Consider the following 14,034-nt stretch of genomic DNA (forward strand, 5'->3'; position numbering starts at 1 on the left):
GCTGGAATTTACCAAAAGCAGTTAAAGGGATAAAAATAGCTAGCTGATGACAATCCACTTATTTGATCACACTGCCTAAGATAGACAGGAGTCTCAGAGTCCGCTGCATAGATTCCGGAAGCTGGTAAAAAACAAACAAAAAAAAACACAAAAAAAAACCAAGAGTAAACATTTTGTGCATCTTGTGAAATGTTTTCTTCATGTTGGTCAAAGTTAGATGATTCTAGTCACAGAAGAGCTGGATAAATGTGGTCTGACAAGAAACCAGCGTTTCAATCTAAACAACTGTGAATTTTATGCTCTAATATGTTTAAACTTCCTCTAAATGTTAAAGCTGGCCAGGTTTCTCAAGTTTCCCTTAAAGGGAAGATCAGACCACAAATGACAGTTACAATTTAACTGTACATGTAACTACAAACAATGATGGCTAGTAAAGTAGCGAGTTTGAGCTAGCTTTCAATTCTGTAAAGCTGATTTTAGTGAAACAGCAAATTCAATTATAAAGGTTCAGTTAGCTAAGTGACTCAACAATGACTTTCCTATATTGCCTTATATACTAGAGTATCAGATATGTTTACATATAGCATTATATATAAATGCTATTATGTATTTATATGCTTTATATAAATGTTCATGTCATGCCATTACAAATATATATTGTGTGTGTGTGTGTGTGTATGTGTGTGTATAAACATTTTGAGAAGCACTAGACAAGGGAGAACTGGTGAGAAAGTTAGTATTTTAACCATTTAAGGCCCGTAGGTTCCAACATGTCTGATAAGGTTCTTTTGCTGGAAGGAAGAGTAACTCAGATCTGCTTCATTCTCTGTCATTTTCCTTGGGCCTGTTTCTTGAGAGTAGAAAAATCTTGTTGTTTAACTCATTTTCAAATATCAGGCTGAATGATGGGTCATTGACAAGTTAGGGGTCATCAGCCTTTTGGGCTGAGGGGTGCCCTCCTGGCTAATCAGCTGTGTGCAGGAATAAGGCAGTGTCACGCAGCATAAACGTTATCACCCGAGGGCACTTTAGCAGTACGGCACAGTTGCTTAAGACTATTGGGTCAACAGTCAGATGCGTAAGCTTGGGTCATCATTTAATTAAGCTTCCAATTTCTTTACCTTTACAACAGGTGTAATAATGAGGCCAATATCACAGAATCCTTGTGAAAAGTAGTAAGTTAATGCAGTAAAATGTTAGCACAGCACCTGACACAGAACTAGTATTTGTTGAACACACAAATATAGGCAGGTATAAATCCAGTTTTATATGTATGTATGCATTTATGTATGTCTTTCAAGTTTTCACACATAGTAAGCATTTTCCCCATGTCAATAATATTTTTTACACAGTCTCTGTTGCCTATTTTTTTGGAATATGCATTATATTTCTAGGTATTTGAAAAATATATACCTTACAGTTTTATTCTTTTGGTAATTACTCTTTAAGTTAATCAAAATAAGTTGTTTTTTAACTTATGCCTTTCTAATTATAAAGTTTAAGAATGAAAAAAGCACCTTTTAAGTGTTCCCACATGACACAGAAGTTGAACATATCTGAGCTCGTGCTTATCAGGGAGAGCCTCTCAATTGCCTTTCCACATAAAATATAAGGAAGCAGCACATTAAGTTCTTGAGTCACTATCTTTTCTCCTCAAAACTCTACCGAAAGCAATCTACCATGTTTTGTATTTACCGCTACAAAGGAGAAAGGAGCCTAAATTTTGTTCCTTGGTAGTTAATCAGATATTTTGACTAGATGCTTTAATAGTATTCTTATAATTTTTAAACAATTGCCAAGACAAATCTAGAGGTGGCCTTTCACTGATTTCATATGAATAATGTGGAGAACACTTTCAAATGTGCACGCATGCATGCAAGCTTATTTTTATTATGTTGTTCTTTTCCCTTGATATGATTTCCTAGTCATCAACACTTAAAATCCCATGTTAGATCTTTCTATATATCTATCATCTTCTCCCTTGTTTTTCTCTTTTTCTTTGTATTCTGGAAGAGCTTTATCTGAGTCTCTTCTTTACAAAACTGATTTTATTTTCAGCTGTGCTGCTAATTCTACTCTTACCTGCCTCTCATATGATTTTAATGTGCTATTACATTTTTAATTTCTTTACAATCATTCTTGTGACGGTTTCACTCCCATTTCATCTCACCCTATTGTCTTTTCAGTTCATAATCATCTCACTGCTTGCTGCCCCTCTTTCGTTAGGGCCATGTCATTTTTAGTAATGAATCGTTAAGAGATCTGCACTTCCTTCAAATCTTCAATATGACCTCCCCTTTCCTTTAGGGAGCAACATTTTTCAGTAGACTTGGCTCTATTTTTCCTGTTTATTGACCACTGACCCAGGAGAAACCTACCCATACCTGGTGTTTGCTCTGAGCTACTCTTGATCCACTTGGATGCTGCTTTCAGACCTAGAGTTGGCTGGCGGGTGGAGATGGATAGTTCCCAGGCCAATTCCCATTGTGGTTTTCATTTCAATGTAGTCTTGCTAGGAAGAAAGCCAGCCTTCACTGCCTGGCTTTCTGAGGCTCTGATTAATGGAGAAGCCAAACAATACTCAAACTCTCGGTACACACAGGTCTTTCTAACTCTAGCCCACCTACAACACTTGACTTTTGTAGAGTAAGATTCTAAGGCTGTGACAGTAATAGCCCCTACCCCTCCCTCCCAGCTCTGCCTAGCTATTTTCTGAGTTATGACCTTCTACTGAATAAAAAGGCACTGTTGGGGAAGATGAGAAAAGCTGAGAAGAGTATTCTGGGGTCAGCTGCCCAGGATCATTCTGAATTACAGAGTTGGGGAAGAGATGGGTCTGTCTACCTATTTTTAGGTGGTCAAAACTTATTCTGCCTATGTTTTTAAACCCGCTTCTGTTGCGTTCACAGTAGACATCTCATAGTCTAATTTTTATAACTGTTTAGAACAGAAGTGCTTTTCTCTACCTTCTTAGGGACTCGAGGAGTTTCAAGGGGCTATGTCAGGACTATCGGGCAGAGATCTTGTTAAATCAGGAAATGTTTAAATAAGTTTCTCTTTCAACTGAAAAAAGAAAAAAAAAAGAAAAACTAAAAGCATCCAAGAAGTGTTACTCTGAGAGACTATCTCTGTGCAACGTTGCATTGTCTGTTGAAACACCTACAAATAACACTCACCTGTGCCTTTCACTTGCCCTCATCTGCCCTTCTGTCCTTGGGATTCAGGTAACAGAAATATAATGTTTATGCTATAAACTTGGCACTGAATGACTTTCCTGAGAAATAAAGTTTGACATTCAAAGGAATTTGGACATTTAGCTAGTCTTTTAAAATGGCGTTTGCTGCTAACTTTGACAGAACTCAGGTATAAGACTTCACATTGATCTGAGCCAACTTGAGATTCTCTCTGCTCACGGATTTCAAGCAGCCACCATCCTCATGCCAAAACACACAATTCTGTGCTGGATACTCTCAGCTTTTGGCTTTTAACACATAATTCTTGTGCTGGATACCCTCAGCTTTTTGGCTTTTAAGCAGGTAATAACCAGTACTATGCTCCATTTTAATCAAAATGTCATAATTAGGAGTCGGAAATAAGAAAATGTGAAACTCAGGGAAACAGCTGAAGCAGATATTTGACTTCTTCAAAAGTAACAAAAAATGAAAGGAAAATCATTTATTAATGATACTTAACTCTGGACTATGTGATTTTCTTCCTGAGAAAAGCTGGATGGATACGCATATACCCAAAACTCTGTCTTAGTTTCACGGCCTTATCAGTCTCTTTATAACTCTACCCCTTAATATATTTAGCAGACTAACAAAATGTAAGTAGTGTTACAAAGGTAACGTGTTGTGGGGGTTCTATGAATGTAACAGCCAATGGAACTTAACTGATAAAACAGACAGTAAAGACCACCCAAAAAGCAGAAAATATCTGGTTTCTTCAGTTACTGATAACTTCACAAAGGACTGCTTAACAAGACCCGCATGGCTGCTTGCTGGAGGGTTCTTGAACCCTGTGAATAAACCCCCTTCTTTTTAAATATTTACGTAGTCATTTGAGCTGTTGTTTCTTAATCTGGAAAATGGTTATAATAATGCCATCTTTGCAGGGTGGATGTGAAGATCAAATGAAAACTATCTATAAAATGCCTAGCAGAAGGCTTGGCCATCAGCAAGTCTGCAAATTTTTAAGGTACATTTTGAAAAAGGCATTTTCACCATTTAAATGGACCCATGGGGGAAGTGTGGGACAATAATATATACTTTGATATGTTCTAACCAAATTCATTACATCGCATTCCTTGGTACTTAGTAGATATTCAACATTATTTAGCAATAAAGTCATCTTGTCCTAGCCTCTTTGAATCTCTCTCCTTTACAGTGAAAAATTTCCTTTTTGCTACCTGAAAATAACATGGTAAAGCTTGACTCAGTAATGTTGTGAAATACTTTGAAATTATAAACTAATAATGTCGCAAGTACTCAACAATGTTTCTATAATTAGGACAGAAAGATATATTTCAAATGAACTCTTTACTGATAAAGCAGCAACATTCTTAAACATTAAAAATTATTTCAAAAAATAGGGTAAAAATTAATACCAGCAATGTTTAATACAGGTTACTAATAGATTACCTTATTAGCAACCTTAAATAACTCTGAAAACTTCATTTTTCAAGCCCCAGTAGCAAGGTGGCACCAATGCCGACTACTTCTTGCTGTGGCAGTGGTTGCCATGTGCTGAGTCTGAGGGTACATGGCAGTTTGCCTCCTTGGGGTAAAGCTTGAAGATGACTATGAACACCCCACAGTCCAACTGGCTGCACAACACATCCTTGCCTAATGCCTATGTTAATATGTTACCTCTTGGGTACATACTTTAATACGTCTATCACATAAATGTGAAGAGTTGTGAATAAATAAACCTTTAGAACCTGAACAAATATTATAACGATCGCCCTCTACCTGCCTTGGGAAATTTAACAAAAAATCCATTAGACAAATCCTTAGGAACTTTGAGCACATATCACGTCAACAGATTTAGTTATACCACGCAGGCGCAGTACAAAGACATTCCATGAATATCTTAATTCACTCATGGACTGCAACATGTGAAACTGGAAGGGTCTCAGGCCAACTCAGAAGTCAGTAATTGCCAAGTGCCCACCAGCAGAGGTAGAGCATAAATTCTCACACGGGTGAAATATATCTTAAAATCATACATTTGGATTTGCAAAAACTGGACATCTATTTGGCCCTTTCATTAGCAATAATCCCGCAGACCAATCTCCTCCAATCAGATCTTACAATGAGGTCACATGAGTGCATCTGCCCAATCATTCTAGCTTGTTTCTCTCCATAAGACCCCTGCTTCTGGCTTCTGGGTTACATTACTGGGGGAAACACTACCAGTGAGAACTTAAAATTCTCTGGGTTTTGTTTATCCAACAATTCTTATGAGTAGGAATGGAGAAAACATTTTTGCATTTACTGAACAAGTGTCAGTAAGAGGTTAAAACAAACATACAGCCAAAGCTCAGAAGAGGTGGTATTTTACAATTAGCACTGGGATTAGAAAGGTTAAGGAATTTCCAGGAAACAAAGCAGGGGGTAAATTTCTGACTCGAGTAATATATCACAGAGCACTCTAGTTCACTAATACCTACATCTTTACTATCTTGGATATCAGATTTGATCGTCACATGACAGTCTCCTACAATACAGTGTAATCAATTCACAGTGGGAACTTCAATATGTATCCAATTGTGACAGGACAGAAGAATCTAAAGGCATTGCGTCATACATGCTACAAAATGAGAATCAATAAACAGTTGAATACAAACACCTCCAAGCAAGAAACAGTCCAGAGAAGGTATTCCTGAAAACAACAGGAATACTGTAGGTGGAATAAAAACACTGGGAGAAAGTTTTGCATGCATAATTAAACAGATCTGCTGCTTATTTGTTTTGTTTTTAGCTGCAAAGTTACATTTTATCGAAACATTTTAACAATGTATACTGAATAAAATTATCATAGTAGAAACAAAATATCACGGCCCTTTATTTACATAAATCAGTGAGTAGGAATAACACATTTGTAAAGTATTCTGACAATATTTTTGTTAAACTTGACATTTTAGGGAAATTGTACCCAAGTAATTCAAATAAAGCCAAGCTCTAGTTCTCTTTGACCTCCTCTGTTTAGTTTCATTGAAAGCCTAAGAACTATTTTGATATTGAATGCTATAAACTCAATCAAGTCCTCAAAACATTAAGATACAACCCATCATGCAATTATGCTTCTCATTTCTAGCTATCACACGATGTTATTTTCTCCTATTTCAGCTTTCAAAACAATTTTACATCCTTCCTCATGGAAATTTGTTAGCAAAAAAGACACACATATATGCAATAGACAGCTGTACTGCTAACATCTGTTTTCTTTTACTAAGAAAAACATGGATATGTAAATGGCATCATATACTTGGCATTCTCATTTGCCAGAGGTAAAAATTCTTCCCTTTTTGGATGTTATTTAGCAGATGTGGGGCACCATTTGCTGTTGAATTTCAGAATTTCAAATGTTTATTTTCTTAAACTCAGACTCACTGAAGAAGTGCTTATTAATGAGAATTTCTCCTGCTTTAGACAAAGATGCATTCACCTAGAAACTAGAAAAGACTGACATCAAAGTTATCAAAGAGTCTACTGAAACTAAGCTAAAAAGAAACCCTTTTAACATACAGAATTCTACTTTTATGACAAAGACAATTTTACTGGAGTATCAACATTTGCTTGGTAGCTAATAAACAAAATAGGGTCACTCCACTTACACAGCTCCTATTTAAATCGGCAGTGTGAGGGCTTTATTTAGGTTGTACAGATATGGATATTGGACCCTTTTCCCATTTTGGAAATCTCTAAAGGCCAGAAGCCTTAATGAAAGCATCTGAACATATATCTCACCTCAGTAAAAAAATTTAATTTGCGTACCACAAGCCCTGTGATTCTAAATGATACAGGTCATGGGAGCCTGGCAGAAAGCTTTTCCTCAAACAATAGCTTATCTGTAATCCCTGAAGTTAACAGTCACCAAACTCCAGGAAAGGGAAAATCAAGACCTTCACTTCAAATAACAGACTGGAGGGAGACAGGAGGGATGTCTTTCTATTTCCTCTGGGAGTACCAAGGGGAGCTCCCTATCCATTCACCACCCACCCAGGGTCTGCCTGTTAATTTTTAACATGCCCCCCAGCTCAGGGCAGAACCTTCCTGCTGAAAAGCAGCCCAGGTGAGAATCCTTTCATTTCTGGTCAATCTCCTTTTCAAATAACCGTGGATATGTAAATTGTTCAGTAGGGTTACTTTCCTGTCTCTTTCACATTTCTGGGGAAACAAAATAATTAAATTTAAAATTGACAGGAAAATATTTTAAAATCAAGAATTTAGTAAAAAAAAAAAATTGAAACGCTGGTGCTCATGAGAAGAACTGTGCTATAATATGTAACTTAATAATACATGAGCAATATATTCTGTGATCATAAGAGGTTAGGCTCATGTTATTTTATCAAAATTAATAATCACATGTGTTTCCTCCAGACTTACATACTCTTTAATCAGTTATGTTGATTACATCTTTCGGAAATGTATTTAATTTCATACTAAAACACAAAGGGCAAACACTTATTTTTTTCTTCACCTGGGTAAAAAAGCTCTAGTGTCTTGATTCATTTTTCTGGTTGGTCAGAAGTTACAGACAGGGATCAAACGCCCTTATCTTCAAATATCCGGTAAGCAGCCCCGCTTTCTCCAAAAGCAGAGCGGTCAGGGCAGAGTGGGCAGTCAGCACCAAGGGTCTGCGTCTCACCCCATCATTCGGGGGGCTTAAACAATATCACCCTCCAACTTTGCAGCAGGGTTCCACTTAAGTAGCAGGAAGAGTGAGGAAAGTCATGACAAGGCATATTCTGAACCCAAACAGAATTCATAAAGGCAGGACTTTGTGAAGCAAAGCAAATTACTTTCACAGGTACTATTTCTGTGAAGAACGGCAATGTGTTAGGACCCAGGGGCTCAGCAAAGGTGTGTAATTTGGGATCAAGGCACTATCTTCTGGGACCTTGGTAGAGCATCGTCAATTTATGTGATTTATGATAGGCTTGCTTTCTAGACGGGAAACGGCAACTGTGAAGGGACACTCAAATGCTGAGTGTGAAAAATGTAAAAATAACACGCCTGGGGAAACCATGAAAGCAAATACAAATTGCAGGCTTTTTTTTTTTTTTTCTTTTCTGTTTAGAAAGAATTTTGATCAAAATTTAAAATAGGCCCCACCAAATGCATGTTTGTTTTATGTTTCATATATGAAACTGGCTGGGATCTGGGACCCACTGTCAGAGTCCAAAGTGAAAGCTGGGGAGGGGGGTGGGGTGTGGATGGGGCATGGAAATGGGTTATGAACTCAGATTCAAAAGTGATCTCTCAAGTTAGTAGATTTCAATGTTCTATACAAACTAACAAACTAACATGGTCACAGAATCTCACTAGTCTAAATATTCTGTATTAACATAGCTTTAGTTAAAGGATCTCAAAATACTGTCTGAGAAATACAGTATTTCTGTCCCACCGGACAGCTTACTTATGAAAGGAAGAAATACATTTTCATCCCCCCATCCTTAAATCTCCACCTCCATCAACTCATTTCCTCGTGTGACAAGGAAACATGGAACCAGGTTGAATGGTGGTGTGTGTGAGGGAATGGAATGCCAGTGTCTGAACAGCCTAACGCAGAAAGAGCTGGAGTACTCATATTGTCTGTCAATAGTGAGCCTCTCCTAAGAAGCAGACAACACACCCATGTTGTGCGCCTATCACGCCCGTCACCTGTGCAAACCATGGAAGAGGTTCTCTCCAAAGGAGGTAACATGAAACTTTACTGGGTTGTGGGAAAATGAAATGTGACCATTATATCAAAATTTTAGCTCTCATGCAAAGGGACAGAGATCAAAGGAGGGGAGAGAGGACAAAAAGATCTGTGCCCAAGGACACTCACTGACCTTGATACATGTTCTACTCCCTTTGCTTAAGTGGCTGACAGAGCACACCATCAGCTCCACACATTTTCCCACCAGCAGAACTACCTGTCCTAAGCACGGGGTAGAAAATAACAGTTGTGGAGACGCTGCAGGCAATGGTCAAGGCCACGGCTGCAAGGCTCCTCAGATGTGAAGGATGTAGAAAAACAAACTGTGATTTCAAAAACAGGATGGGCTGTTATAGGCCTGTGTGCCTGCACATGACATACAACTCATGTGGCTAATTTCAAAAGTCACGTGGGATGTGAAATAGCTTAGATGAGCTGCAATCTCAAGCATGTATCCACTTGCAGAGAACCGAGTGCACTGTTCTAAATACCTGGGATAACGGAGGGACAACCGAGATTCCACCCCTCATGGAGCTGACCACCTACCAGAGGGAACAGGCAATACACAATCAACATGGTTAGTAAATTCTATAATAGTTTAGATAATAAAAGCTTTTGCAAAAGCAGAGGGGCAGGTTGCCACATGAAATAAGTCAAGCAGCACCAGCCTCCATGAAAAAGAAAGATTTCAGCCAAGAAGGGAGAGTGTCTTCGGCAGAGATGTCTGAGGAAGGGCTGTTCAAGTAGAGGGGACGAAGCACAGCTCTGAAGTGGGAGGGGGCAGGAGAGAGCATCGGAGGGCAAGCTGCCTCTGCTGAGTCTTGATTTCATCTTTTATTCCTGCTTCCTAGCACAAAATAGGGACACAGTTCATGCTTACGGAATTACTTCAATTCCAATAAATACAAGATGACCCAATCCACAAATTTAATCCAAACTCTAGTCTAGGGCTTTGTAAGAAGACTGTACACAAAATGTATTGGGGGAAGGTACATTTTCCTGAGAGGAGATTTTCAAATGGGTTTTTTTACTCTCTTTTCCCCCAAAAGTTAAAGGTCAGAGCTTTATTTCCAGGAACATACAAGAAAAGTAGAAAAGTGGGTTTTATTTATAAGGAGGAATGCCTTAGACAGAATCTACTTTTGGCCAGAGTCTAATGACAACTTTATTTTTTAAAAAAGAGAGAAGGTACCAAGAGTAGGGTATGAGGTTCACACGATTAGCAGGAAGACAGGTCTGAGCACCCCATTTCCCCCATGCCCATTATGGGGTTATGCCAACTGTCCACAGGATACTGTCTCAACAAAAGAGACCTGCATATAGTCCTTGGACCTCAAGGATAACCTTCTGGACTAAAATAAAGGCAGTCAAACATGAAAAACAAGAGCCTGCTATATAGCCATTTTGGTTGACCTCCCTGTTCATTACTATCTTGATGGTTTATTTCAAACCTTTGGACATTTACGGATTTTTTTTTTTAACCTGAAATGATTAAGGAGAATTAAGGAATTTGAACCCTCTAAAAAACAAACAAACAAACCATGAAACACAGGGTAAGTCATGTGGGGGGAGTAAAAGGGAAAAAAGGGCTAAAGAATTCAATTACAGTAAGAAGAGAAAAGGACTATCCTTTCTCACCTTCACACACTTGGTCCCTGCAAAAGCTTTTCAAATAAATACACACTCAGGCAAAAGAAATCAGAATCCCATAGGTTTCAACACATAAATCTGTCCTTAGAACTACTTTCCATATCAACGTGGCATGTAACTAGTAGGAGCTATTGCATTCTCATTTCATAGGAATAGTATTTAAATGAGAATACAAGATTAACATTTCTAGAAAATCTAATATTTAGTACTATACTCCCCACCAACCCCCAACACTGCCTTTTCAATCTTTCAATTATTCCTAACTTCTCATTTATATTCACACCTGTTCTTCCTAATACTTTAATGCACATTATCATGGGTCTCTTTCTTAAATTCTGCTAAAATTTTTCATTTTACTCTACCTTTCTATGATTTAAAAAATAAAAAAAGGTATTAAAAAGTTCCATTGTTACCAAATTACATGAACGATTACAAAAGAGTTTAGAACTTAAAAAGAGAAAATCATTTTTTTTTTTTAAGATTTTTTTATTGGGGAATTGGGGGGATGGGAACAGCGCTGGGGAACAGGGGGAAGGGGAACAGACAGGTTGTTGTCGTTTTGTTCTTCAGTCTAGTTGTGGAGGACGTTGCTTCACTGGCCCAAGTTGGCACCATCATTGCGCTCTTCCCGGGCAAGGCAGATCAGTCGCCGGCTTCTGGACGGCCGCTCACTGCAGCTGCTGGCCGCTCACGCTGGCTGCTGGCTACACACGGTAGCCCATGGCAATCCACTGCCACAGGGGCTGCAGCCTACACCATCGCCAGCGACTCCCGGCAGCCCAGATCCAGGTTGAGCTGTTGTTCAGCATCTTAGCTGTAGAGGGCAGTGTCACTGGTCCTCATATGTGGGATCCGAACTGGGGCCCTCTGGCGTCCCAAGCCAGTTCTTAACCATCCCGCCACTCAGCCGGCCCCAAATCATTTTTTTTTTAAGGAAAGACTTGCTTTTCTGTATACTATATTCAAATAAAGTTATACTTGCCAGTAGTTATCCAACGCAATTTTGTTTAAGATTATTTTTACAAAATCTTTTTGTCGCTAATCTTGAGAAGATACCCCTTTCTACCTTTAAATAAACTTCTCTAATCAAACTCAAATATTTTTATGATTCTGCAATATTTTGCATTCTGGGATAAACTAGTAATTTTTCCTTTTGAATTAGCCTACTTATAAGGACCTGTTTCTAACCTAAAAAACAAAAAAAATCAAATAAAAAATATGTAGCTTCATTGAAAAAAAACTATTATGTATATAACTTCCATCTGCTAAGTGAAACCAAGCAAGAAATACAATGGTTGACAAAATAACATATATATGTGAGGGTCAAGACTTTGATTCACCTGCCAAAAAAAATAAAATTTGCTTTTGAACTGTACACTAAAACATTATTTGGACATTAATATAAAGTTTATGAAACAAGTATCTCTTTTGGGTCAGGCGGGAGAGGAAAGCATTTTCTTTCCTTCAGGCATTCTTAGTAAATTATTTGACTTTTACAAAATATTCCCAATCCTATTGTTAGTGTATGTGAAAAGGCAGCTATTTATCCTTACATTCTGCTTCTTTATTCTCATTACCGCTTTCATTTTTCCTAGAATAAGCCAACATTAAAGATAATAGTATCAGAATCTCTTCCAAAAATACATTCTAATGTCACAGTCAGGTCTACTCAACATGTAACCATTGCTATTGACGCCACCCATTTTAAATATGCCTTTCCATACTTTTCTCAGTCTGGGGGGAGGGAGATTACACAAAGGGAAAAAAAAATGCTTGAAATTTACTAGTGAGGAAATGAATTGACAAAGCTGATAACAGCAGAGCCGAGTAAAAGGCTGGTTGGTCTCTGTGTAAAACAGAACAAAAAGAAATACCTTAAATAAACAACTGTATACAAAACTCAAGCGTGGACCATCTCCAATAAACAATGAGTGGTGTTTGAATGAAGGTGGTTTCCATTTAAGAAAAGCATTCAGTGATTTTTTTTTTTTTTCTCATGAAGGCCAAGCGCACTATAGGCATGAGTGCTACAAATGGCATTGCCCATGAAGAAAGAGAACCCCCTCTACATCTGTACTAACGACCAGACTGGGTTTCAGCTGCAGCCACAGTGTTCCTGCAGAGGAAACCAAGAGGCAGACACCGGGTTATACAAACAATGGTTTCTTCTCCACTGAGCTCTGCGGTCGTTTTATTACTCTCTACATTTTTCCATACAAATCATATTAGTGTTAAATAGACTTCTATGAGACTTACGCTCTACATTCCCAAAATAATTGTTTAGATATGAAATTCCAATTACAAGAATCAGAATGCAACAGGTATTTAATCCAATGACAACTATAACAGTAGTGTTTAAAGACACTCACTAAACAGGTTCTCAGATACCATCTCTATTTTATAACAACCCTCCACCCACACACACAGATTTCTAGCTGTATAATCACCAAGCTTTTATGCACCATATATAAATTCAGGTTAAGTTGCCGAAACGACTTGCCCAGGGTATTTCAGCTCAATCCAAAACTAAAACTTTTCCTTAAAAAAGAAAAAAAGGTGGGGGAAGAGGAGGGAGTCATGAAGCAATCGGTTATAGATACTAACCTTGTTGCTCACTTTCTGCTTCAGTTTTTGAAGAACCTGGTGCAACAGGAAGGGGTCGAGGTGGCCGGGGCTTTGGGGTGGGAGGCGAGATTTTTTTCCTTCCAATATATTCTACGTAAGTTCCTGGAAAGTCCCCTCTCTCCCCTGTGGTTTCATTATAGCCATTTAACCAGCCAATTTCTTCAGGCTTGGCTTCCTGTCCATCACTGAATCCAAGAGCTACTAAGGACCCTTTATTCACAGTCAATATGTCACCCAAGTGCAAGTCAATATCTTCTTCTCGTTCCTTTTTATAATCATAGAGTGCTCGGTACTGGTACCCCTCGGCACTCATGTTTGCAAATCTGTGACCATGCAACAGATGAGTCTGATAACACACTACAGTCTAATTTTACGTTTCTCTGGAAAGCAAATTCAAAGCGTGTATAAAGATTCCTAATATGTGTCCAGCAGAGGACAAAGGACAACTCTCCAAAGGTTTAGGAGGAGAGGTGACTGGCCATTGGCTGTCCATCTGTCCTCCATCAATGGTGTGACTGAAGACAGGGCTCCACTTCCTCTGCAGACCACAGTCCTCCCACTGGCTTCCTTTTCAGCAACTTGTCAACACTCTGACTCCAGGCTGACTCTCCCAGCGAGGCCCGATCCTTTCGGACACTCTTGTCACACTGTCCATCTGTCGTCTGATTTTACTGTTGCATTCCACACACGAGCTTTACCTAGCAAAGGAAAAACAAGACTTATGAGTGATCATCACGCTTGGCCGTCTGTGTGAATTCAACTTCTACTTTCATTCAACAAGTACTTAATCAATTTGGCAGACATCCACGGGCCAGTGTGCCATTGCTGGAC

The 14,034-nt window shown here is 38.6% G+C and overlaps 1 protein-coding gene across 3 annotated transcripts in view; it reads right to left on the reverse strand.

The window, feature by feature from the left end:
• Positions 1–14,034, reverse strand: part of PIK3R1 (phosphoinositide-3-kinase regulatory subunit 1) — an 88,034-nt gene that overhangs the window by 62,747 nt on the left and 11,253 nt on the right. For all 3 annotated transcript variants that reach the window (XM_019667250.1, XM_019667247.1, XM_019667248.1), the window contains exon 2: positions 13,183–13,901. In XM_019667250.1, the coding sequence (XP_019522795.1) occupies positions 13,183–13,516 (334 nt within the window). In that variant the 5' untranslated portion in view covers positions 13,517–13,901. The remainder of the gene's footprint in view (positions 1–13,182; positions 13,902–14,034) is intronic.

The sequence above is a fragment of the Hipposideros armiger genome, unplaced genomic scaffold (genome assembly GCF_001890085.2).
Source record: "Hipposideros armiger isolate ML-2016 unplaced genomic scaffold, ASM189008v1 scaffold_489, whole genome shotgun sequence".
In the NCBI taxonomy this organism is placed as follows: domain Eukaryota; kingdom Metazoa; phylum Chordata; class Mammalia; order Chiroptera; family Hipposideridae; genus Hipposideros; species Hipposideros armiger.